The sequence below is a fragment of the Cetorhinus maximus genome, chromosome 3 (genome assembly GCF_964194155.1).
Source record: "Cetorhinus maximus chromosome 3, sCetMax3.hap1.1, whole genome shotgun sequence".
In the NCBI taxonomy this organism is placed as follows: domain Eukaryota; kingdom Metazoa; phylum Chordata; class Chondrichthyes; order Lamniformes; family Cetorhinidae; genus Cetorhinus; species Cetorhinus maximus.
In genome coordinates, this window is record NC_135881.1 from 199820215 (window position 1) to 199846105 (window position 25891).

At 42.0% G+C, this 25891-nt stretch overlaps 1 protein-coding gene across 7 annotated transcripts in view; it reads right to left on the reverse strand.

Annotated features, from left to right (window-relative positions):
* trak1a (trafficking protein, kinesin binding 1a) overlaps positions 1-25891 on the reverse strand; it is a 228174-nt gene that overhangs the window by 5577 nt on the left and 196706 nt on the right. For 5 of the 7 annotated variants that reach the window (XM_078539593.1, XM_078539588.1, XM_078539587.1 and 2 more), the window contains 6 exons: positions 24445-24582; positions 19420-19496; positions 14723-14962; positions 10162-10481; positions 6970-7296; positions 3775-3877 (listed from right to left, as the gene is read on the reverse strand). In XM_078539593.1, coding sequence (XP_078395719.1) covers positions 3775-3877; positions 6970-7296; positions 10162-10481; positions 14723-14962; positions 19420-19496; positions 24445-24582 — 1205 coding nt within the window. The remainder of the gene's footprint in view (positions 1-3774; positions 3878-6969; positions 7297-10161; positions 10482-14722; positions 14963-19419; positions 19497-24444; positions 24583-25891) is intronic. The other 2 variants (XM_078539589.1, XM_078539594.1) reach the window with 1 other exon arrangement.

Here is a 25891-nt window from a genome sequence, read left to right on the forward strand (position 1 = left end):
CCTACCTCTTAATACACTTGGCTAACAAAAATCAACCAATCGCAGATTTAGAATGATTAATTGAGGTAGCAGCTACTGCTTTTAGTGGGAGAGTTCCACACTTCTGCCACCCTGTGCACAAAGAAATGTCGCCTAACGCCCGTCCTGAACGGCCTGACTCTGATTTTAATGTTATGCCGCCTTATCTCGGACTCATCTACCAGCAGAAAACCTTTTTTTACTCCTGCCACCTCACCAATTCCTTTCGAAATTCTAAAAAAAGAAACCTCAATCAGATCATTCCATAATCCAGGGAAGATACAAGAATAGTTTATGCAATTTCCCCTCATAATTTAATTCTTACAGCCCTGATAACAATCCGGTGAGTCGACATCTCCCTCCTACAGCCAAACAGATCCTACGCAAATCGACTTATTTGATATTTAGTCAGCAGCTCATTCCCAAAGTAAGTTCCTGACCAAAACACAACGTTTCCTGGGAAGAATTCTGCACCCATCGCTTTGGGAAATTTGTCTGATCTCCAAACGGCGCCGCCCCCACAGTCTACCTGAGATTTGAAGGCTGCCATGTGTGGAACTGTGGACATAAAACACACAGCCCACCACGATGTTGAAAACCACAATACCACATGAAATTAGGTCACCTGGCATAGATTATTTCAGGTATTTTGTAAGAAGGACATCACAATCAAAAATATGTCACTGGAATCAAGAAAAAAGATGTTTCACAATGCTTCTATCAGAAACACGCTACAAGCCATCGAGACCCAAAACGTGCATTTATTCCTCTTTCTAGCAAATGTTATAAACAGACCATCTGATGAATCATAGAAATGTTACAGCACAGGCCACTCAGCCCATCATGCCTGTGCCAGCTCTCTGCAAAAGCAACTCAAAGTCTCACCCACCCACCCCCTCCCACCAGCCCGCCCCCTGTAGTCCTGCAAATTTTCTCTCTTCAAATAATCGCCCAAATCTCTTTTCAAGGCCACAATTGAAGCTGCCTCCATCACGCTCTCAAGACAGTACATTCCAGAACCTAACCACTCGCTGCACACACACAAAAAATTTTTTCTCACACCTTCTTTGGTTCCTTTGCCATTTATCTTAAATCAGCGTCCTCTGGTTCGCAACCCTTCTGCCAAGGGGCACAGTTTCGCCATGTCTAATCCATCCAGACCCCTCATGATTTTAAACACTTCTTTCTGATCTTGGGCACAGCCAGCTGTGAAATCAGCCCCAACTGACTGGCACACTGATAACCACATTGGCCAAGGTTTATTTGCCCTGCTCATCCCTTATCCACTGCATATATCATTACTAGGCACTTATCCACATTTATTTATAAATACGTGTAATTATTTTGATGTGCTCATGCAATCTTGTGGAACAATGAAACCATTATGAGATAAGGAACATTAATGCAAATTAAACAAACTGGTTGGAACATTTATGCACAAAGACTTCTGTAGTGCAAATATTGTTACAACCTATGTAAAATGGCCAGTGTACAAAATAATTTGCCTATTTTCCTTGTAAGAAGGTAATTTATTCATTTGTGACTTCTGGGTTTCAAAACATCCCATCACTTACAAAGGTTGCTGCTATTATGAACAGAAAGCACTCACAGCAAAGTCAACGTTGCGTCAATGAACAGGTAAAAGGAGCTGCAGGGACATCTGGTTAGGAGCTGGGATTGGAGTTTAGCAAGATCATATTGAGATGATCATGTATTCCATGTGGCACTATGGCTTCTGTGCTGCTGGGGCTTGGAAGGGCTGCTATCTGAAGGACAGTGAACTAACACAATTTGAAGGCGTTGAGATAGGCGAATATTCTGGAGTTCTGCATCATCACCACCCCCTTTGGGGACGAGGGACAAATTTCATGGAGTTTTACCTCAGAAGATTAAATGGCTGAGGTGGAATCCACAAGTGGGTATTATGGTACCTGATCTGTGCGAGAAATAAGCCTTATGAGGTGAACACCCATTTCCTGTGTCATGCTTTCTTATGTTTTATTTTCATTAGTGGAAAACAGCAGACAAATAATGTTTTATTACTAATACTCGCAAATCATCAAACACAGGCAACATCCATTAATAGGGGGACACTCTGATAACCAGATACTTACGAATGCTAATAAAGAGCAAGGCTCCAGGCCACTCTGCACATTGAAGAAAAGATCCACTTGCTGCCTAATTTTTCCCTACCATTTTCTTACAATTTTCACACATCAAAGATTGCCTGCATGCACCAAAAACAAAACTATGTCGAACGGCAGACAACGGTTAACTTGACATCCTAGCGCTAGATGAAACGAGGTTAGAGATAGTGCAGTGGTCAAATATTTGGTTAGATTTGGTCAATTTTTTCACATTCCGGCATTCCTCACTTCCACCTCTATTGGGCCAGCTTTGGTATCGCTGGCAGTGTATCTCACCCTAGTGGGTCAGTCCTTGCCCTACATTTCCCTCAAATGCGATGACATGCTGCAATTCCATCATCCTCATCAGACCTGTGGAAAATCATCTGTTGTTAAAGAGCTGCTTACTGCATTTTTCTGACAACAAATGGTTACCATTTGTGTTGTGCTTCACTGATAAAATTTTCCAACTCATTCCATTGACAGAATCACATAACTAAGGGAGGCCTGTTCTCTTTCAGTCACTTAGCACGGCAATCTCATATATATCAGCCCTCAGGTCAAGCTTAAATATGTCTTTAACCTCTTACGTCAGCACATTTACTAGGGTCTATAAGTGCCTCTGAGGCACACATACCGGTGTTTCCAGATGCCAGAACACGGTTAAAAATTGATACACGTGTAACAAATCTGGGAAGCTTGGGGCATAACGTGCACTGGGTTGGGGGATTTTACAGATTTTGGGTCCTAGGCCTAACATGTACTTATAATGCGTAAAATAAGGTATGAAAAATAAAGAATAAAAGGGTTTTATTCAAATTGCTACCCAGGGCGTCAGCTTCGAATGTAGCTGGCTTTCAGGTCCTTCCAGATTTTGGGACACTGGATAAGGGGCTGACACGACTGACAAAATTTGAAGGAAGATCCAAGTTCATTAATCTTGCCTCAAGGAGAGGGAACAAAGGTCTGCCTTGAAAAATAAGATGTCCTCAATCTCCAAACTCAAAATTAAGGAAAAAAGAATCAACATTAAAGCAAAAGATTGATGGGTTTCACAAATCCATGTCTTGTTTAAGTAGTGCAAACTCTCCAGGAATTATCTCTCAAGGTTCCTTCACATTATGCTTTGGTTTTCAACAGAGATTCTGTACATAAATACAGGCTTTGCACTGTAGCAATAATAGATGGATGGAGCAATTAATAGATTTGCTTTGGATTTTAGGCCACTTAGTCCATTCTAAAATATAAAAACCTAATTTAACAAGAATGATTTCAAAATCATTGACAGAATTCTGTGTTCTCCCCCTCACTTGATTCTATGTAGGCCAAATTGAACTTATCAGTAATTAGGGTAGTTTAAGGTTTAAAAGAATCATGTGCAGCAAGGAAGTCAGAATTCATGACATCTTTTTCATTCCCCGTCCAACCTATTGCAGTCCCCATCTAGTTCTTAAACTTGACAAAAAGGTAACAACCTCCTTTGAGGGAGGCAAGATTTTCTCGATGCAGAGGCAAGCTCTCTGCTCCCGAAGAAAACAACAACAATTTCTCATGCACTTAGTTCTCCACGCTAAGAAAAGGAAAGACGCGTTGAAATTGGCTTGTCGGCACATTAACGCCCTGCACTTACCTTGAAGTGACTTGTGCAAGTTCATCAGAGGGGTGGAGAATGCGGCAGGTTGTGAAGGTAAAGGTGGAGCTGGTGTGGGACATACATTTACCAGGATAGTGAACTGAAGTAAGAGTGGGGGAGAAAAAGGGAAACAGCAGAAAACACACATCAGCAGCTATTGCAGCAATTACCAAAGCTAATAATCAATTCTTGACAAAGTCAACATCAGATTATGTAACCCTTTCCAAACCAGTCATCCATTTTACTCCAAATTTATATGACTGAATTCTCATAGCATTTTGTTCTTATTCTTGTATTTGGATACACTTTTCCTTTCTTTTCCTACAGGAGTTCTGGTCTGTCTGGATTGGGAAGGGTAGAAGGCATTCATCTTTGATTTCATTGTCGCATTACTGTAATATCCTAAATCAACACATCCAACGATGCTGGAAAAGAATCAATTGCTCGGCTTAGAACATGCTGGAGCTGATTGAATTACACTTAAAAAAAAGACTCTGCCACAATTGCATAAGCCACTCAGGAATTGATGGAGATGAATCTCATGTTTAGGTTACTTCAGAGCTACATCGGAGAAATGGCACATTAAAAAGAGCGTAAATGTTCCTGTACAATAAGGGCAGTGCCCTGTCGAAGATACATATCTAAGCATCTGTAGATCAAAACTGTGACATGGTTTTCTTAAATAATACTTAACGTGTAATACTTAACGTGTAATAGCAATAGTTTTTGCTTTCTGCATATCTACATGATCAAATCTACCTGCATTTTGGATAGCAAAGATAAGTTCCTTTTCTTAAAAGACTTAATGATTTAGAGCAGCAGTGGGAACAATACTGCCATAGCTGGCAAAAGCCAGGGAAATTACTTATTAAAAACCACTGCCATTTACTTTTCTAGTGTGCTTGTAAGTGCAGACTATTTACTTTATTGATTTATCTAAATGACTTAGATTCTTCCTTCCTTTTTAAAGACAGCATGGTTTAAGTTAACACAAGTGCACTCCTGCAGTATGAGGTTTTAAAAGTGCACTTTACGGGGAATATTCTATCATTTGGGGCATTAGCCTTGCAGTGGTGACTTGGGAAAATAGGACTTAGGAGCAGGAGAAGGCCATGCAGCCCTTCAAGCCTGCTCCACCATTCAATAAGATCAGGGCTGATTCCATTTTTCTGTCTGCCCCCCTCCCATAACCCTCAACTCTCTGTCCATCAAAAATCTGTCTAACTCCGCCTTGAGTAAATTCAATAGCACCTGCTTTCCACTGCTTTCTGGGTTTTTTCTGACTTCCCAAAAATCTTACAAACGTCAAGGAACATTTTAGTGAAAATACATCAAGTACAATTCCAGGTGGGATACGAGTTAAATCATAAAAGGACGAATCACGTATTAAAGAAAGAAAATCCATTAAAAGAAATCTATGCATAGCAGAAAATCCTTGAGAGTTTTGAAAAGCTGTAGAGAAAGTGAACAGCAGAAAATAGAGTGAAACTCATAATTCTTAAAGTGGCAAAGGAAGTCAGTATTTGGTGTCACATCAGTTGGGAGGATAGAATTCCTACAGTTGTGATATCCAAAACTACGTTATCACGGATAACTTGTTCAATATGTTAACAAATCAGTAGTTACGCTTAAAAGGAACCTGACACATTCTGACCGATATGAAATTTCTTTGAAACACCCACCCTAATGAATCTGCTTTTAAGAAAATAATTACCGGTACAGAAGTAGCCATCAAATGAAAGACTAGGTGAAGACATGAGCCCTCCCTCACTGCTTAATTTTCTCTCCTCCTTTCTGGAAGCGACAGCTGATATTGGGACATGATTACACAACCGCTGGCCAATGCCCATTAGCATATCCTGACTGGAGGCTGCTCAACAATTTTAACCAGTGTGTGGCTAAGTCACTCAAGACCAGGAATGCGTCTGATGCCCAGTCTATCCTGAATTAGCTGAACTCAGTCGCAGCGGTGTTAGGTTCAATGGCACATTTCATCAGTGGCTCCATGCAACGCAGGGGGAGATTAAAAAAAAGAGTTGCCAGAGCTCGCGCTCTTGGTCACAACCAGAAGAGGCCAGATATGAATGTCAGGGAAAGGCAAGATTAGCTTAGTTGCAGTAACATGCACAAATAGTTTCCCAACATTGCCTATCACAGTTCGTACACAAGTAGTGGGCCATTGCATGTGATGCTAGAGGGCGACCAATATTTATGATCCAAGTAGCCTGCAATGCCCTAAAGATAGAAGAGGAAACAATGAGAAGCACCTTACTAGAAACATAATTATACAAAAGCATTGTTTTCCCTCCCCGTCCTTCCTCACTTCCTCCTTCCCTCTAGGAGATGATCTTGAGCCATCACGTTGAAAATGCGGAGCGTGTAAATTTATAATAAAAGGTGCGTTAAGATCGGTCACCAAGGAGTTGGAAATTTTCACCTTTGTGACAAACTCACAGATTAAGGTATAATGTTTAAAATAAGTTCTGAGAGGCTTAACTAAAGGACATTTGGGTGAAGTTGTATTGCCTGAAGCATCTACATCTCTTCTTGAGCTTCACGCCAAATAAGAAACTGGTTCATTTTCAGCACTTCAATAACCAACAATTTTTGGCCTACATATAGACTTTGGACATATCCCTTTGGCCTTCACATTGACAGTGTTAAATAAGGGATTTGTTATGTGCATTATACAAAAGAGAATATAGATCGCATTGAGCTCAAGTGATGGCAGCAAATCTTCGAGCCCTTTACAGCTATCATCTGATCCCCAAGAGGAGATTACCCTAGACACTTTCAGCCCTCCAATTTGACATATACTGTTTCCTACTGGGTGCTATATGCAAGTAAAAATCCAGAAATATACAATATCCCGACACACCAAAGAGTGAAGAAGTAGGGGTGTCTAAAGAATAAAAACAGAAAAATAAGGCGCAAAATTCCAAATGCAGTTTTCAAAAAGTGATAAATAAAACTGTAAGTGAGAGCTTTAACAGAATGACTGGAAGATAAGGTTTCCAGTTGAATACCTGTTTCTATACTACATTACTATTTAAATCTGAAACTAATCTGAGAACAGATGTGCACCACTTAAGACATAATATTATATAGATGTCATGTTGATGTGAACCAAATCCTCTAACATTTAGCATCCTGTCAAATGGTACTTTTACGTGACAGGAGATGCTCCCTCACCAGAAGCCTCATCACCGTCCGCTGACTCCTGTGAATCCACTGTGTTTGGCTGACACTGCATCACTAACGTCTTGCTGTGTGATACAGGCACTTGTGCATTCGACCTCTCACCTGAGGCCTCCCTGTGCTGTACCGGGGTTGAGGTAGCTAGACCCCGGAAAGAAGGGTCACCGGGTTCATCTTCTTCGTAATCTGTCAAGTGGTACACTTGCTCAGTGTCCAGCTCTAGAGGCCTGAAGCCCTTGGTGACAACACCAGGCCGTGGGTCAAGGATTCCTCCCAGGTTTGGCTGGGCCAGTTGCTGCCAGTGGTGCAAAGTTGCTGAACCTGTTAACACAAACACATCATATTTATTGTATACAATAAGGTGACCATTAAAATAGAGTTAATTAATAGTGATTTAAGTAGTGGGTGGAATTAAATGATTGCGCTGCCAAATCGTGCATTCATTATTACTGCATTAGCATGTTATTTTAAGCGTCTCATTTAAAAAGCTCATGAAATATTGCATGCTCTGTTTACCATGTTAACTCATTTACTTTAAGTAAAACAAGATATTGTTCTTAAATCAATTTAATAGAACATTCAAACTGAAGACAGGGAAATACTGGAAGTCTGCCTCCTCCCCACTGAGGTTTTATAGCTGAAAATATTTTACCATCCCAAGATGTTTAACCTTTTAAGAGGCAAGCATGCTATTATTGCTACACAGGTATAATTTCAGTTTATTAATTATATTATTGCAATTTTATTTTCCTCCTTTAGGATACTTGTGGCAAACCCCATTATTAGATGACATTTCAGTGTTAGTCTTTTAGGGACAAAATTAGTACGAAGCGGTTAATAGTGCAAAGTTAATTGCAAGTGAATTATAGAATAAACACTTAAAACAAGTGATGCTTAAATCATATTAAAGAAACATTTTCCATTTGCTAACAAATGTCTTCAGTAAGTCAACCCTCTGATAATATTAGGTGTCGCTGCAAACAGATGTGTCCATTTCGAGTTGAAGTCAGTAATGCACGATATCCCACACTTACTGTTAGAGAGAAAATTAATCCGTCTCCACATGCAATACTAGCCTCTTAAAAAGACATTTGCTGGTTTCTTTACCACCCTTTTAATCGATCACTCAGATGAAGGTCAAATTCAGAAAACAGGAAGCTTTTACTTCTGCCTTCCACCCCTGCTGTCACCGCCCAGCTTTTTTCTCTCACGGTAGTGATTCTCACTGGGGTATTTTCCTCATGGGTGCTGATAACCTTCCAGTATGTCCCCAGCCATCACTCCTCATATATAGCCTAAACATTTTCAGCAAAGGTCGTTGGATAGCAATCAGGAACAGGAGCCCTAGGGCCGGAGAGACCAATTACAGCGCTCCAAACTCTGCCATGGCTGAGATGAGCTAAGTCAGCACAAAGCAGGGATAGAAGCTGCGGGCTGTCTTGGTTGATGTGTCTTACTGCATTATCAAGCAGTAGGTCTAGCCTCGAGTCCATGCGAGCTTGTTAAGAGACTGTGTTACAAATTTGCACTTCTGTTGGTGCAAATTTCTATGTGCATTAATTGTCAATAAATCCATTCTTAAACACAAGAATAATGCTGCATTTATGTTGCACAATATATTATTACCATTGAAAGCAACAGCATTTTATAAACACAGGAATCTAGAAGTAGTTTCAAACATGCATATATGAAAAACAACAAACTTCCCCCGATTGTTACCCATTTACAAAATAGTTCCAACAAAGAGTTTCCAGAAATCATGTTCATATATTGCATTGCAAAGGAAATTCAGTCGACAAAAGACTAAAAGAGAGTGCACTTTTGGGTATAAACACACAATTGTTTTGCAACCAAACATCTGGACACGATGTCTGTGGCAGTATTAAGGCTAGGGGCAATTTATACGCTGCACCTTCTTTCATCACTGCACAAAGGCACAATCAGCGTAGATGTCAAAGATACAGATCCCGCACGTACTTTATTACAATTCTATCAATAACCACACTTCTAACCATTTGATTGAATAAGCATACCAAACACAAGGATACAAGCAGTTCCTTGCCACAGCACTGAATAAATGTTGCCATGCCGCATTTTGTTGCTCACGTCATTAGTCCATAGAATTGATCCTGCTCTTGGTAAGTCTGATTTTAAATAAGGTTTCATCCATACTTATCTGTTCTATGGTATTCTGACCCAAAGGCAAACAATGCCAACAATTACCATTAAATATAAAAAGGACTTGGGGCAGGAACTAAACACATGAGGAAATAGTGCAAGTTCCCCAACATAATCCTAACTACATTTAATAAAAAAATAGATATTCTACTTGTCCATATATAATTCAACGCATGAATCTGTTGATAGCTTAACTCCAACAGCTGCGGGGGCGCACACACACACACACACACACACACACACACACACATACACACGTATTCTTCAGTGTCTAATGTTTAAGATCAAAAGCGATGCCTGAAGCCTATAGTGGAAAAAATCAAAACCCAATGATATGTGGCAAAAACAAGGTAGAATGAAAGGAAGAATAGAAATGAGAGAGACAGCAACCAAAGCAGAAGGCAGAAATTCAAAGCAATTTTTATTTGAAATAAGAATAAATTGATTAGTGACGCTATATCTTGACAGCCCTAACTGAAAGATTGTTGAAAAGGTTGGAGCAAATTAAACAAATGTGTCTGTGCCTGAAACAATAACAAAGGTACCTTCTAAAATAAATACATAACTGAATTAAGCTGTTCTTTCAAGGACTTGAAATTAAAAATAAAATACATGAGGGACTAAGGTCCAGAAATACTCCTTCATACTTAACCCATTGAGTGCTAAATTTCCTTTGCAGTTTATGAACATGATGGCTGATGGCTTGTTAATCAAGAGTAGTGAAAGGTTCAGAACAAACAGGCAGTATTTTAACCAATATCGCTGACGGCAGTTCCTTTAATGTTAAAAAAAATTTGGTTCATTTTCCATCAATGGTAAGTGCTGCAACAATTCTCAAAAGGGTCAAAAAGGCAGGATTATTTCAGAGGACCTCAAACCAACATCGTGGCTGGCTATCTCTGAAATAGAAAGAATAATTGGTACAAAGGGCTCCTGATTTTTTATGGTGCATTAGAGACCAAAGAGTGTCAAAGGCCAGCACAAAAAGAGAGCGTTGCTTCGCATCACCTTCCAAGGGCTTCACAATCTGCAGTTTTTCTGGCAGGTATGACCGGCTGCTGAGAGACATTCCCGAAAACCTTGTGAAGTCAGATATTCCAGAGAGGTTGGTTCCTAAAGACATGATGCTTTCCGTCGGCGTCGCAGAGCCACTCGAGATCTCCCCCTTTTCCGCCAACTCTTGCAACTTCCTCTCCCGCTCGTCCTCAAAAAATCTCCTTTCGCAGAGGTAGTTCTCTCGCCTTAGAGAGAGACGCCGGAGGGCTGCTTGCAAATCCCTGGAGCCAGGGGTCCCTGGTTGCCCTAGCTTCTTATCTTTGTCCTCAGTTCTGAAATGGAAGAGTGAAATAAAGCCACTATCGTCAGTATTTCAGCAGTCAACGCGAGCCACGCAAAAAAACCCTAATCCTAGTGTGAGCAAAATAAAGAAAGGTTGGTACAATCTCCCTTCAACACTTCAGGGACTTGAGGTCAAATCCAGCACTCAACAAAGCAATTACTCTGGACATAACAATCACAACAGCTATGATCTTAATGAGTGGCAGAGCAGGCTCGATGGGCTGAATGGTCTGCTGCTGCTCCTATTTCTTATGATCCTATAACGCATCCTCTTCATGTTTGTACATCACTGTAGTACCTGCTAGTGGTATTCTCACTCAGGTACGCTCAGAGGCCTCAGATTGTGTGGGACATTTTGGCCACAATCCATGCGAGAAGCTAGTGCAACTTGCTCATCAACGCTGGGTAAATCCAAAATTTAAAAAAGGTTCATTAAACAGGTTATGTTGGGGGAACACTGCTCCAGCGTCCCTCCCTTTTCACCCAGCACTGAACAGCAGTCGTTCTTTTGTCAATGTCAGGCCAATGTCACAGGCCTGAAAGTGTACTTAGTCATCAGTCAGTGCAGTGTCAGCCACGTGCTGATGTGCTGATATTCAAATGGCTAAACTGTTAACAAAAGAGGGTCAATCCCAAAATTTCACAAGAACAGAACATGAAGGAGCGAAATCCTGCTCAAGGCAGGTGGAAGTGATTTGTACCAACAAGCGAAAGGGGAGGGAAAAAATGATTTACTTCATTGTTTAATTAGTGCTAATTAATTGAATAATTCAACATTTGAGTTTTGCATAATCCCACAGAGTTTTAACCATCTCAGATCAGTGCCAGCATGTCGAAACCAAAGGCATGCTTAGAATCATAGACTGGTAGAGCACTGAAGGAGGCCCATCAAGTCTGTGCCAGCTCTTTCAAACTGCACCCCAGCAAGTCCCACTTCCCCATTCTTTCGAGGTGTCAGCTGTGGCTCAGTTCATAGCACCCTCACCTTTGAATCAGAGGGTTGTGGGTTCATGTCCCACTCCCGGAAACCAAGAACTGCGATTGTACTCGAAAGAGTTGCAATCTGTGACTGTTGATAACTTGAAAGAGTTTCCCCATTCTTTCCCCAATCCCCAAAACTTTTTCTCCTTCAAATATTTATACAATTCCCATTTGAGGAATAACATTGGATCTGAATTTGCTTACCGCCCAATCAGGCAGTACATCCCAAATCCTAACCATCCACGGCGTTAAAGAAAACCTCTCATGTCACAAAAGTAAAGTATTGTGGGGGCTCTGGCAATCCAAATAAAAGCAGAAAATGCTGGGGATACTCAGCAGGTCAGGCAGCAGTGGTAGAGACAGAGAAACAGAGTTAATGTTTTAGGTTGGCGACCTTTATCAGAAGAAACATTAGCGTTTCCCTCTCCACAGATTTTGCCTGTCCTGCCGAGTGTTTCCAGCATTTTCTGCTTTTATTTCCACAAATCATCCCTGGTTATTTTTCAAACCACCTTAAATTTGTACCCTTACCACCATCAACCCTTCAGCCACTGGAAAGAGTTTCTCCCCACTTGCTCAATCTGAACCGTTCATGATGTTAAACACCTCTATCAAATCTCCTCTTAGCCTTCTCTGTTTTATGAAGAACAACCCCAGCTTCTCCAGTCTAGCCACTTAACGGTAATTCCTTTTGTTTTTTCCAATAATTTATATAGATTTTTCTTTTCTCACCTATTTCCATTATTTTTAAATCTATACCTTTTATGCCCTTGTAGTCTTATTTCACCCCACTCCCACTAGAGCTATCTGTACCTTGCGTGTCCTGCTATCCATTCTTAATTAGCACATTCTTTTAGATAATATCACCACCTTCAACACCTCTTTGTTCTTCTGTCTGTGACATCTTTTGGTTATCTGCTCCTATCACTGCTTGCTTGTCCCTACAACCTCCCCCCACCCCCCCACCTTAAACCAGCTTATATTTCACCCCTCTCCTATTTATACTTAATTCTGTTGAAGGGTCATGAGGACTCGAAACGTCAACTTTGTTCTTCTCCGCCGATGCTGCCAGACCTGCTGAGTTTTTCCAGGTATTTCTGTTTTTGTTGTTGACGGTAATTCCTTACCCCTGGAACCATTTTAGAAAGTCTCCTCTGCAGCCACTCCAAAGCGTCCACATTCTGTGCCCAGAATTGAACACATTAGTCCAGGTGGGGCTGATCTTTTTCAATATATATATAGGTTTGGTGTAACCTCTTGGCTTTTGTACTCTGTGCCTCTAATTATAAATCCCAGGATCCCATTATTAGCTGCTTTGTTTACTTGTGTTGCCACATTCAAAAGATTTGCACACAAACATCCCCATCTCTCTCCTTGTAACCATAGAAAAGTTACAGCTCAGAAAGGGGCCATTCAGCCCATCGTGCCTGCACAGTGCAATTTAAGATTACGAACATAAAAACAAGGAGCAGTAAGGCCATTCAGCCCCTTGAGCCTGCTCTGCCATTTAATAAGACCATGGCTAACCTGATAGTAACCTCAAATCTGCATCTCACCTACCCTCTTGCTTACCAAGAACCTATTCACCTCTGCCTTAAAAATATTCAAAGACTCTGCTTCCACCACCTTTTCAGGAAGAGAGTTCCAAAGACACTCAACCCTCAGAAAAAAATTTCACCTCATCTGCTTTAAATAGGCGATCCCTTATTTTTAAGCAGCGACCCCTAATTCTAGATTCTCCCACAAGAGGAAACATCCTCTCCACATCCACCATCAAGTCTCCTCAGGATCTTATATGTTTCAATCAGGTCGCCTCTTACTCTTTGTCAAGATGATATAATAATGTCTATAATGTTATTGGAAATTATTTTAAAATAAAGTTCTAGTTTATTGTTTATTTTCCTCCTTTAATGCAAATTCTCATTGTATCAAAAAACCTAGTGATACAATGAGAATTTGCATTCAAAGAGGAAGATATGTAAAATCGTTGTTGCTGCTGATAAAAGAGGATGGATTCTAAGTTCTAAAGCCTCCAGCCTATAAGCATCAAGCCACTGTCTGCAAGGACCCAGAGCTGAAAGAAACTCATTTTGAATGCGACTGTCCAGAGTGTGCTTTGCCATGAGTCTGTTTAAATCTGTTTTATACTGTTGCCATAACAGTGGTGTAACTGGGAGTCAGGTTAATTAGGGGATTTTTAGGGGTTATTATAGTAGTAATTTGTAGACATACGTATGTGCTTACAATCTTTTAATTAATAAATGTTTAATTTAGTTTTATAAAAACCTCTTGGAGACTCGGTGGTCTTGTTATAACTGAATTCAAAGCCTGCATCTCGAAACATACAAATTGCAAAAATGGGTTATGACAGTTGTTTCAAGTTGTCCTCTGGGATTTGAACAGTTCAGCATTTACCATCAGCTGTGTTGTAATACTCTTCTAACTCCAGCGAATGCAAGCCTAGCCTGTCCAGCCTTTCCTCATAAGACAACCTGCCCATCTGGTAAACCTTCTCTGAACTGCTTCCAACACACTTACATCCTAAATTAAATCTTAAATTCTCCCTCCTGCCAAAATATGTCACCTCACACTTTTTAGCATTGAAATTCATGCGTAATTACTTTTGAAACCTCCAACTTACTGGCAGGCAACATGAACCACTTTGTTGTCTTATGCATTGAGCGCACTCCTGTCCCCAACTTGTACTATTCCAAACATGTCTGACCCTCACCCAATCTTCCCCCTCCAGAAAGCAGTGACCATTATTGGGGCACAACGGTGCTGAAAGATGGGATCAAATGCAATTTCTCTTTACTCCTGGATAATTTGAGATCGTGGCAGCAAAAGGCTAAAAATTAGGTACTTAAACTGAATACAATGTCCTCAGGGATGCAATGGGGCACAAGTCTGGTGTAATACTGTAGTGTGTGCAGATAAAAACCTCAGCTGCAGGCATTACCTAATGTTTTGAACAAATTATAAATAGATGGTCTCAGTTAAATTGGATTTGACTTTCTTCCCTAGGGACAGCATGCTTCAACACTGACCAGCATTGCCTGGTACACTTTCTGAAAAGCTCCGATTTAACGGAATATATAAAAAAAAAGGATTGTTTTGACGTACTGTGACGATATGCTTCACTCACACAAGCCTACCACATCTCTAAATAGACTAAGGCGTGGTGCAATGCCTTTCTCTTTGAAATGATCTGAACCAAAAAGAAATCCAGATTGCAGTCTAATTCTCTTACCCTATTTCAGACGATTCAGTTTCTAAAATGATGCTGTTAGTCTTGTTGTCTATGACTATGTTGGTGATGTCGCTACCATAGAAGCTGGACCGGGGAGTGCTGACACAGCTCGAGAAGCCAGAGTTCATTGCAGAGGACTGGTTAGATCCTGGGATATTCATTGGTGACGGTGCCTGGGATCTTTGCCTTGCCGCTTGATTCACCGTGCGCACAGTTTCAAACACTCGCTTCTGCTGATGTCTGCAGGAACAAATAAAGCAGTTAACAATACAATCGCTGCTGTGCTTGGCACACATGCACAGAAAGCGCTGAGCCTGCAGCGTGGTGTAATTTGCACATCTACACATCCGCCCCCAAAATACCCTTCCCTTCACTAACAATTGAACCACAAATAAATTTGTAATAACAAAGCGGGACTGCGCAGCTCCACAATTTGGCAGTCTACGGACACGAAGGCAAGATTTGTATCAAGGTAGGTGTGGCATCTTAACATTTTTATTGGTGTACTTTTATCTCCCCCAACAAAACAAAATAAAATGCGTCATTATTGGCAATGCTTCTCTTTTATTCCAGACAACGATTTTGTTGTTTTATTCCAATGTTTAAACAATTTTGTCACATGAAACAAAGTATCTCACTCAATTTTATTTTGAGGATAGTGAGGGAAATGTTGAAGAAGCCACTGTAAGACCTTAAGAGCATAGGATCGTGAAGAAAAGACGTACATTTATATAGCACCTTCCAATACTGCAGGACATCCGCAGGGACTTTACGGCCCATCGAAGTATTTTTTGAAGTGTGGTGTAATGTAGGAAACACAGCCAACTAGTTTGCGCACAGCAAGTTCCCACAAACAGCAATGTGATAATGACCAGATAATCTGTTTTTTTTAATTGAAGTTGAGTGAAGGATAAATGTTGGCCAGGACACACTGGATAATTCCCCTGCTCTTCGAAATAGTGCCATGGGATATTTGGGGGCACTTGAGGGGCAGGCAGGGCCTCGGTTTAACATCTCATTCAAAAGACATCGGCAAGTTTATTTTTAAAATGAATAACCTCAATTAAAATTGTAGAAATACGTCTTTTAGGCGGTATTCAGAGGTGATATAATGTGCATGTTTCAAAAGCGCGGGTTGTTCAAGTTTTTTTTTAAGAAAAGAGATGTATATACAAGCACTATTGCTGATAGGAGGATCGGAATGGGCACAAGAGAACCTAGTTTTCTTCAGCAGATAAATGTATCTCCACCACAATAAAAATTGCATTAATTAAAACATCACTTCATGCCCTGTACAGGGTACAAGTCATACAGCAGAACTACTTTGGTACTTGAAGGGGACGCAGTGGCATGATGGTATTGTCACGAGACTAGTAATCCAGGGACCTGGGTTCGAATCCTACCACAGCAGAAGGTGAAATTTGAATGCAATTGAAAGTCTATGAAACCATTGCTGATTGTCGTAAAAACCCTAGTGCTCTTTAGGGAAGGAAATCTGCCGTCCTTAACTGGTCTGGCCTACATGTGACTCCAGATCCACTCTTAAATGCCCTCTGAACAAGGGCAATAAATGCTGGCCTAGCCAGTGACGCCCACATCCTCTGAACAAATAAAAGGAATGAATAGCCAAGCTTCTGCTGTATTTAATTACTTATTTGCTTACACAAGGGAATACAGAAACCATGAGTCATATTCATATCAGACCACACTAGCTCAGTGACTTAACTGAGGCATCAAATTCTACTTACCTGCAACATGCTAGCTGACAATGCTACTCCCAAATAATGCACTACATCCCTCACTGTGTAAACTAGGCAATGTATACAACTCTCGGTAAATAATAATTTAATTTAGTGACATGGGTCAGAAGATTCATATACACACAATACTCCAGTGTACTTGCACTTGTAAATGAAATTATACACTGCCCCAAACATTGGAGAGTTCACCATATTCCCTCTCCCACCTAAGTGCCAAATAAGGACTTCATTTTTAAAAACTCATTCATGGAATCTGGGCATCGCTTACTAGGCCAGGATTTATTGCGCATCCATAATTGCCCTTGATAAGGTGGTGGTGAGCTGCCTTCTTGAACTGCTGCAGTCCATGTTTTTCTAGGTATATCCACAGTGCTGTGAGGAAGGGAGTTTCAAGATTTTGACCTAGCAACAGTGAAGGAACGGTGTCATTGTTCCAAGTCAGGATAGCCAGCGACTTGGAGGGGAGCCTGCAGGTGGTGGTGTTCCCATGCATCTGCTGCCCTTGTCCTTCTAGGTGGTGGAGGTCATGGGTTTGGAAGGTGCTGACCTTATTGAAACATATAAGATTCTTAGGGGGCTTGACAGGATAGATGCTAAGAGGTTGTCTCCCCTTGTGGGAGAGTCTAGGACCAGAGGGCATAATCTCAGAGTAAGGGGGCGCCCATTTAAAATAGAGATGAGGAGGAATTTCTTCTCTCAGAGGGTAGTGAATCTGTGGAATTCTTTACTACAGAGGGCTGTAGAGCCTGGGTCGTTAAGTATATTCAAAGCTGAGATAGGCAGATTTTTAATCAGTAAGGGAGTCGAGGGTTTATGGGGAAAAGGCAGGAAAGTGGAGTTGGGGATAAGATCAGCCATGATCTCATTGAGTTGCAGAGCAGACATAGTGGGCTGAATGGCCTACTTCTGCTCCTATGTCTTATGGTCTATGGCCTGTCTAAGGAGCCTTGGTGGGCTGCTTGTGCATCTTGTAGATGGTACACACTGCTGCCACTGTGTGTCGGTGGTGGAGGAAGTGAATGTTTAAAGGAGGTGGATGGGGTGCCAATCGAGCATACTGTTTTGTCCTGGATGGTGTTGAGCTTCTTGAGTGTTGTGGGAGCTGCACTCATCCAGGCAAGTGGAGAGTATTCCATCACTCTCCTGACTTGTGCCTTGTAGATGGTGGACAGGCTTTGGGGAATCAGGAGGTGAATTATTTGCCACAGGATTCCCAGCCTCTGACCTGCTCTTGCAGCCACAGCATGTGTCTGGCTGGTCTAGTTCAGTTTCTGGTCAATGGTAACTCCTCATGCAAACATGGACAGGTCCTTCACCTTCAAAAGATTTCACTTATTCTTTGAACTTGAACTACTAGCTTGGATCTGATAGGTTCCTGAATTTAAAAAAAAACCCACCAGAATCCATTGTGCCTGGAATGGCAAGAGCCTAAAACATCAAAGTATATGTTACACTCATTTTCAAACTTCAACCTCTAGGATTCTTTTGAGACTTGTAGCTTGCTACCATTACTGCTCCTACCCTGAAGGCACAGATTTGTGCTGGGGTATTAATTCCAGAGGTGGCAACAGCTTTTTCCTGAGCAAAGGTGACTTCATTCAACGGTTGTCAATATGTTAGTGAATGGTCAGGTGGGTTGGGGGAGTGGGATGTGGGTGGGGAATGGGAAATGCAGCTGGGTTGGGAGAACACAGTAAGCAGGAGGATGGGGGGATTGGAGGGGAAGTGGTGAAGAGACAAGCAATAGCAACCGAAGCCAACTTGTCTCCACCTGAAGTGCACACATTTCAAACTTGCCTGCAAGGGATACTGATTGGCCACTTTAACCATCAACTGTGACACCCATCACGTGTGCTTTTTTTTAAAAAAAAGACCATTATATTGAGTCAGACGGCAGGAATATACTAGAGCTAACACAGATTTTTTTAAAAACTCAAATTGAACTGTTATGAAAAATCAGTTTTACTCTAACGTTTCATGGGCAGTGGATTCTGCATTAACCCCCAATAGGGGAGCATTTTGCCAACATCTTTTGGAAATGTGTTGAACGAGATGACATTTACAACCACTAGCTTGTAAGTTCAATGTTTTTAGATTTTGGCTTCTCCTGCTGCAGTACATTCTATTGTGTGTCAAAGCTGGGTAATTTTTATACATAAGTATTTGTGTCTAGATCAATGACTTAGATAAAACAATCGAGAATGACGTATCCAAGTTTGCTGAAGACACCAAGCTGGGCCAGAATGCTGTGAGGAGTGCACACCAAGAGGTCACAACAAAATATAGACAGGTTAGGTGAGCGGGCAATGATGTGGCAGATGGAGAATAATGTAGGGAGATGTGAGGTTATTCACATCAGTTGTAGGAGTGGAAAATCAGAATATTTTTTAAGTGGTGAAAATCTTTTAAACATTGATGTTCAGGGAGAGATCTGCGTGACCTTGTACAAGAAACACAGGAAGCTAGCATGCAGCACCAGCCAGCAATTAGGGAGACAGATGGCATGTTGGCCAATGTCACGAGGGGATTGAAATACAAGAGTCAGGAAGTCTTGCTATAATTGCAGCTATTTAACAAAAAAAGTGAAATGACATTTTAAGTCAAGCTTACCTATAGTAGTTAGCAATCGTTTCAAAATATCGGCCAGGATGTTTCAGCCCCACCGCAGCCCAGCCAAAAGTCCACTGAATTTCGGCAGGGCTGGGTGATCCCGGCAATGGGGGCAGGACTGGAGCCGGAAAACCCCGCCCACTGAAGCCGATTATAACAAATCTGTGACAGCGCTTTGAACCATGCACAATTATAGTGAGTTGTATGAAAGGGAAGGATTACAAACGCAAGTGACTTATCATGAAGGGCGACCAGGTAGAATTCGAGGAGGATAATTTTTCTGACAACCAAAAAAAACGGTTAAAAGGTTGCATTTTCAGGACATACTTTTGCTCCTGGGCAGGTGAGTTGTCCATCTGGAGTTCTTTCCGCATCGACCCTTCAATTTCAGCTGCTAAAGAATCCTGTTGAATAAAAGTAAAAAGCGTGAATCACTTAGAAATGTGCAGTGGACTAAGTGAACTGGCACAGAGAAACACACTCCCCTATATTTCCCCCAGTTCAATTTGGTCAAACAAGTAATGCCAATGTTTTGCTCTCCAATGTGGAAAAGGGTTTAAAAGTAAATATACATTTACAGGTTTCGAGCTAAATCATACATAACTCCTGCAGCACTTAGCCACTGCCATGCAAGACAGATGGTCAAGAAAATGCAACATCATAATCGTCTTCAGTTAATCATTGGATTAATGTTTTCTTAACTGCTTATCTTAAACCAGTTTCTTAACCTCAAAGCAGCATATTTTTTAATTCCTTGGGCAAATCAAGGTTCCTTGGCTAATATCCCCTCATTCTTCAAGCATTTGGAATCTCTGAGCACTTCAACAAAGGGTCAATCGCTCTGCCAGTTCGCAGCTCTATTGTCAAAAGCCATGGTTCAGGATGCAGCAAAGCCTAATCATGTGAGTGGCCAGTGGGCTGTCTTTGCTTGCCCCAGAAATCCCAGCTGGGGCCCTTCCAAAGGCCCTGTAGTACCCACGTTTGCCTTCCTGGACCACAAGTGGGCCCGACCAGCTTTAGACTGTTGATGTTGTCATGAAACTAACATCTTTTTCATAATATTTTTCTGGTTTATTATGAAGTAGGTTTATGGGGGTCAGTATAGTTGGTTCTGTCTGTGTGGTTTAATTACATTTTGTAGTCAAGCAGACTGCAAGTTTAAAATCATCAGAAGCAGCTAGGTGCTGGACATGCTAATGAGTAAACATGGATGCTGGCTTAGCATGTAAGGTGTGAAGGGAATTTGCATTTTTAGATAAATTAAGGGATATTTGGATTTCAAAGGGATCAAAGTTTGTTTACAACTAGCCAGGTAAGCAAGGCTAAGGAATGTGTTTATTTTTCCCAAACGTTACTGGCAATATTTATAATATGAAAATTTTTATATTATGAGTGAGATACAGTTTCAAAGGCATATGGAACAATAGAATTTACATATTAGAAAGAGATAAACATAAATAAAGGAGAATGAAAGGTTATGTGTGAGGAGGCGATGCGAGATCTAACAGGAGTGCGTGAAATTACCTTAATGAAACCTCCAGCATTTGTGTATAAGTCAAACGAAACTGGAATTTGGGGAAAAGCCATTCGGAATTCAACTGTCCAGGGTATTGTGTTGTTAACTTTCTGAGTTTGTTTTAAATCTAAAATCTATTTCTGGACCATTGCCTTAAAAGGGGGTGTAACTGGGAATCAGGTTAATTAGGAATCTTAGGAGTTATTGTCATAGTAATTGTAGTCTTATGTATGTGCTTGACATCTTTTATTTTGTTAATAAATATTTTAATTTAATTTTTAAAATCTTTAAAGGTCTTGGTAGACTTATTACTTCTGAATTCAGTGCACACATCTCGTAATAAACACAAATTGCAAAACCATTGTGATGGCGCGACCAAGTTTCCCTCGTGGGTTTGATCCACCTGGCAGACATTATCTGCCACTTCATAACGTTCAGAGGGACCTGGGTGATCTCATACAAGAAAAACAGAAAGTTAGCATGCAGTCACAGCTGGCAATTAGGAAGGCAAATGACACGTTGGCCAACGTCACAAAAGGGTCGAAATACAAGAGTCAGGAGGTCTTGCTATAATTGTAGCCATTTAACAAAATATTGAAAAGGCGTAACATTTTAAGCCAAGCTTACCTATGGTAGTTAGCGATTACTTCAAAAATACTAAAGTTGATTTTAACAAATCTATGAGAGCACTTTGAACTACACACAATTACAGTAAATGGTATGAAAAGGTAACAATTACAAACGGAAGTGACTTATCACGAAGGTTGGCCAGGTAGAATTTAAGGAGGATGTTATTTTGACAACCAAAAAAAGTTAAAGGTCGCATTTCCGGGACATATTCTTGCTCCCGGGCAAGCGAGTTGTCCGTTTGGTCACTGCAACTGGGGCCTGGGAGGGCTCAGGAGATGGCACAAAGGTTCATTAAGAAAGCCAAAGCTGATGCTGGGACGGTGGGGGGTGGTTAGAGGGGCATGGGGAGGGGAGTTCTTCAATAGCACCATTGGAATTTCCTTCCTTGTGGCTCCATTAATGGGAACGTGCGCAGTTTTCCATCGAATGCTCCAGTTATAGTTCGAGTTTTGGCAGCAGATTTTACAGCAGCTGGTGGCAGAAATCTCGACTACCCATTAACACTGCTGTCTCACCAGGGGAGCGCATAACATGATACAGTGGCTGGGGAAATGGTGGGTGTTTTCTAACATTAAACAAGACAGTTAATTAATGTCAGAAGCTTAAAAGGCGGACCAGAGTCAATGTTAATTTTTAATTTTAAAGCTAAACAGTTTAAATGCACCAGTTACAGACTTATTTTTCTGCAGGCAGAGTAAAACTGATCCAATGAAAGATTATCTCAAGGCAGTAAACACAACAGACAACAAATCCCAAACTTATATCAAATATGCTGGTCTCTGTATATTTGCATTAAGTTTTACAGCGGTAGAAACTATAATTACTGACGTAGCAGATGTACAATAAGGGATGAACTTGATAAGAGAGTCCAAACTAAGCTTGTTGACAACATTCCCAACAAGGAACGTGGCTAATTTATCTTGTAATCCTGAAGTAGATTTTGGTTGTTTCACTAAAGTCTGTAACATGAAGGGAGATCTAACAGATACGCAGATGGTGTTCTGACTCTAATTGGGTGTTTTAGCTGTTTAGTAATTTACCCAGAACAATGGGCTTGCAACGCTAACCTGTGAACAGGAATTATATTGAGTAGTAAATTCCAGTTCTCAGGAAAAATTCAAAACTTGAACTTCATATTGTTAGATCTACTAGTTCGAAACAAGGACATGAAGGAACTGTCACGTCCAAATTTGATTCATGAAACCAGAAGAGAAGAATTTGGTGCAGACATTAAGTGGCTTAGCCTCGAGATGTCTTTTGCATAAGAACGGAGAGGTGCTCATTGAGGACAGAGAGGCAGTTAGCACCCGCTGGAAGGAGCACTTCGAAGATGATCTTAACAGAGACTGTTCGACACGAGTCCTCAACTCCGTCCCGCAGCGTGCTACCCACCACCATTTCAGAACAACCCCAACAAGGCACGGAGGTAGAAAAGGCCAATCGACAGCTAAAGAGCAACAAGGCATCAGGAGCAGATGGAATCCCCCACCAAAGCACCAAAGCATGGCGGAGAAGCACTATTGGCGTGAATACATGGCCTCATCTCCCTTATCTGGAAGGAGAGCATAGCAGGAGATCCCGGAGGCACTGTAACCACATGACCATCTTCAAGAAAGGTAACAAGTCCCACTGGGGTAACTATAGAGGAATCTCCCTGCTGTGGGCCACTGGGAAGGTCATCGCAGGAATCCTCCTCGATTGCCTTCTCCCTGCGGCTGAAGAGCTCTTCCCAGAGCCACAATGTGGGTTCCACCACTAAGGGGCATAACGGACATGATCTTCACTGCGCGGAAACTGCAAGATAAATGCAGGGAACAGCACCAACCCCTGTACATGGCCTCTTTTGACCTCACAAAAGCCTTCAACACTATCAACCGCAAAGGATTACAAAGCAACTTACTCCGTTTCGGCTGCCCCCAAATGTTTGTCACCATCTTCTACCTACTCCACAATGACACCCAAGTCGTGATCCTGCCCAATGGATCCACCACAGACCCAACCCATGTTTGGACTGGGGTCAAGCAAGGCTGCATCATTGCACCGACACTCTTCTCAGTCTTCCTTGCCACAACGCTCCATCTCACCCTCAGCAAGCTGCCCGCTGGAGTGGAGCTAAACTACAGAACAAGCGGGAACCTGTTCAACCTCTGCCGCCTGCAGGCCAGATCCAAGGTAGTCCCATCCTCTTGTCATCGACAAGGTTCAACATCGCCTTCAGTGCACCAGCGCAGCCTTCAACTGCCTGAGAAAGAGAGTGTTTGAAGACCAGGACCTCGAGTCTGGCGCCAAGCTCATGGTCTACATAGCAGTAATGATACCCGCCCTCCTATGTGGCTCAGAGGCGTGGACTATGTACAGCAGGCACCTCAAATCTCTGAAGTACCACCACCAGCACAGCCTCCACAAGATCCTGCAAATCCATTGGCAGGATAGGCACTCCAATGTCAATGTTCTCGCACAGGCCAAAATCCCCAGCATCGCAGCATTGACCACGTTCGATCAGCTCCACTGGGCAGGTCACATCGTCCGCGTGCCTGACACGAGACTCCTGAAACAAGCGCTCTACTCAGAGCTTCGACACGGCGAGTGAGCCCCAGGAGGTGCAGAGGAAACACTTCAAGGACACCCTCAAAGCCTCCTTGAAAAAGTGCAACATCCCCACCGACATCCAGGGATCCCTGGCCCATTACTGCCCGAAGTTGATGGAAAGCATCTGGAAAGGGGCTGAACGCCTTGAGTCTCATCAGCAAGGGCTAGCTGAGGCAAAGTGTCAACAGCGAGAGGAACGCACGGCAGCCCAGGCACCCCACACACCCATTCCCCCTATCACCCTCTGCCCCACCTGTGACAGAGACTGTAGGTTGCGAATTGGACTCTTCGGTCACCTGAGAACTCATTTTTAAGTGCGGAAGCAAGTCATCCTCGACCCCGAGGGACAGCCTAAGATGATGATGTTTAATTAAGAAAAAAGGCCTGTGAAACTTAGAGGCACATCAACAACATTTTGGTTCAGGCACTTCTGAATTATTATGCAGTGTTCAACTGAACTGTCAGGTTTCTTCTGGACACTTAACCAGACTAAAGCCAACAATGTATTAGACAAATGGAAGCCCGAATAACACTAGCACCTGAATGTGCCATTGCCAAACAGATTGTATTGTAAATGGATGATCACAAATGCATTCTCTCTGCTCGTTTATATTTACCAAAGGGAAGAGGCCCAGTGAATGGTAACGTCGTGGTGTGCTGTTTGGCATGGTTTTGTTCCGCAGGTTCTTTATTTCCTCCTGTGCCTCATGCAGCATCTCCATACACTCTGCATATTTGTCCTCCAGCTCCCGCAACTGCAGACAAAAATATACACATCCTAAAGATAGGCACTGTCATTAAAGCTCGAGGGTTTCACAATGACGCAACTTCCATAATTAAAAGCAAAGGTTTGGAAAATTACTTTCCCTTGCAGAGACACCAATTGCCAGCCAACGGAGTTACAATTGCGTGGAACGTGCAGTGTTGCAGACACACAGCTAAAATTATTTGCAACCTATTCTTGTGAACGAATATTATTTCGCTCCAAATAGTGATTTTAGCTTCCTGGAGCATGCACCAATAGCAGTTGAGAGGGGAGGTAACCTGCGCCCTGGCTGCTATCATTTTTTTATATATAAAAAGCTGGTTGTTAGGAGCTGCATTTGCACAGATGCCTCTCTCTGAGAAAGTGCCTGGTCTGGCCTCTGACAGTCAACACAGCAGCAGAGCTGAGGTCAGGTACTCAACTGCACTGGTGACAATCCATATCCCATTAACCCATCACAAAAGTAATACAGTGCAAATGCTCTAAATCTGAGAAAGAGAAAAAAAGGAGAAAATGCTGGAAATATTCAGCGGATCAGGCAGCACCTGTGGACAGAGAAACAACATTGACATTCCAGGTCAATGGTCTTTTATTAGAATGAATGGCCATTGACCTGAAACACTAGCTCGGTTTCTTTCTCCTCAGAGGCTACTTGAACTGCTGGCTATTTCTATTTTAATTCCCATTACACAATGGTTCTGCAAGTTATGATGGGCACCTTCTGTGCAGTGTATCACAGGAGCACTATTGTTACAGGGAATGACAGGGTAGATGTGGATAGGATGTTTCCCCCTGGTTGGTGAGTCCAGAACCAGGGGTCAATCTCAGAATAAGGGGCAGGCCGTTTCAGACTGAGGTGAGGAGGAATTTCTTCACCCAGGTGGTGGTGAACCTATGGAATTCTCCACCCCAGAGGGTTGTGGAAGTGCAATGATTGAGCATGTTCAAGACAGAAATCGACAGGTTTCTGGATACGAATGGCATCAAGGGATATGGGGATAGTGGGGAAAATGGCATAAGAGGTAGATGATCATTCATGATCTGTTTGAATGGCGGAGCAGGCTCGATGGGCTGAATAGCCTACTCTTGCTCCCATTTCCTACGTTCCTAGTCCAGTGGCATTACCACTATGCCACTGTCTCCCCTATGGCCAACATGTGTACTGAGGCTAATTACAGCATGTTGGCCATTGCCCCGCAGAGATAAGGCAACGCAGCACAAACTAGGAATCAAGTTTGGGTCTTCCATGTCTGTGAACTTCAGCTACTTACTGTCTTAAGCAGCTATGCCACCGGACA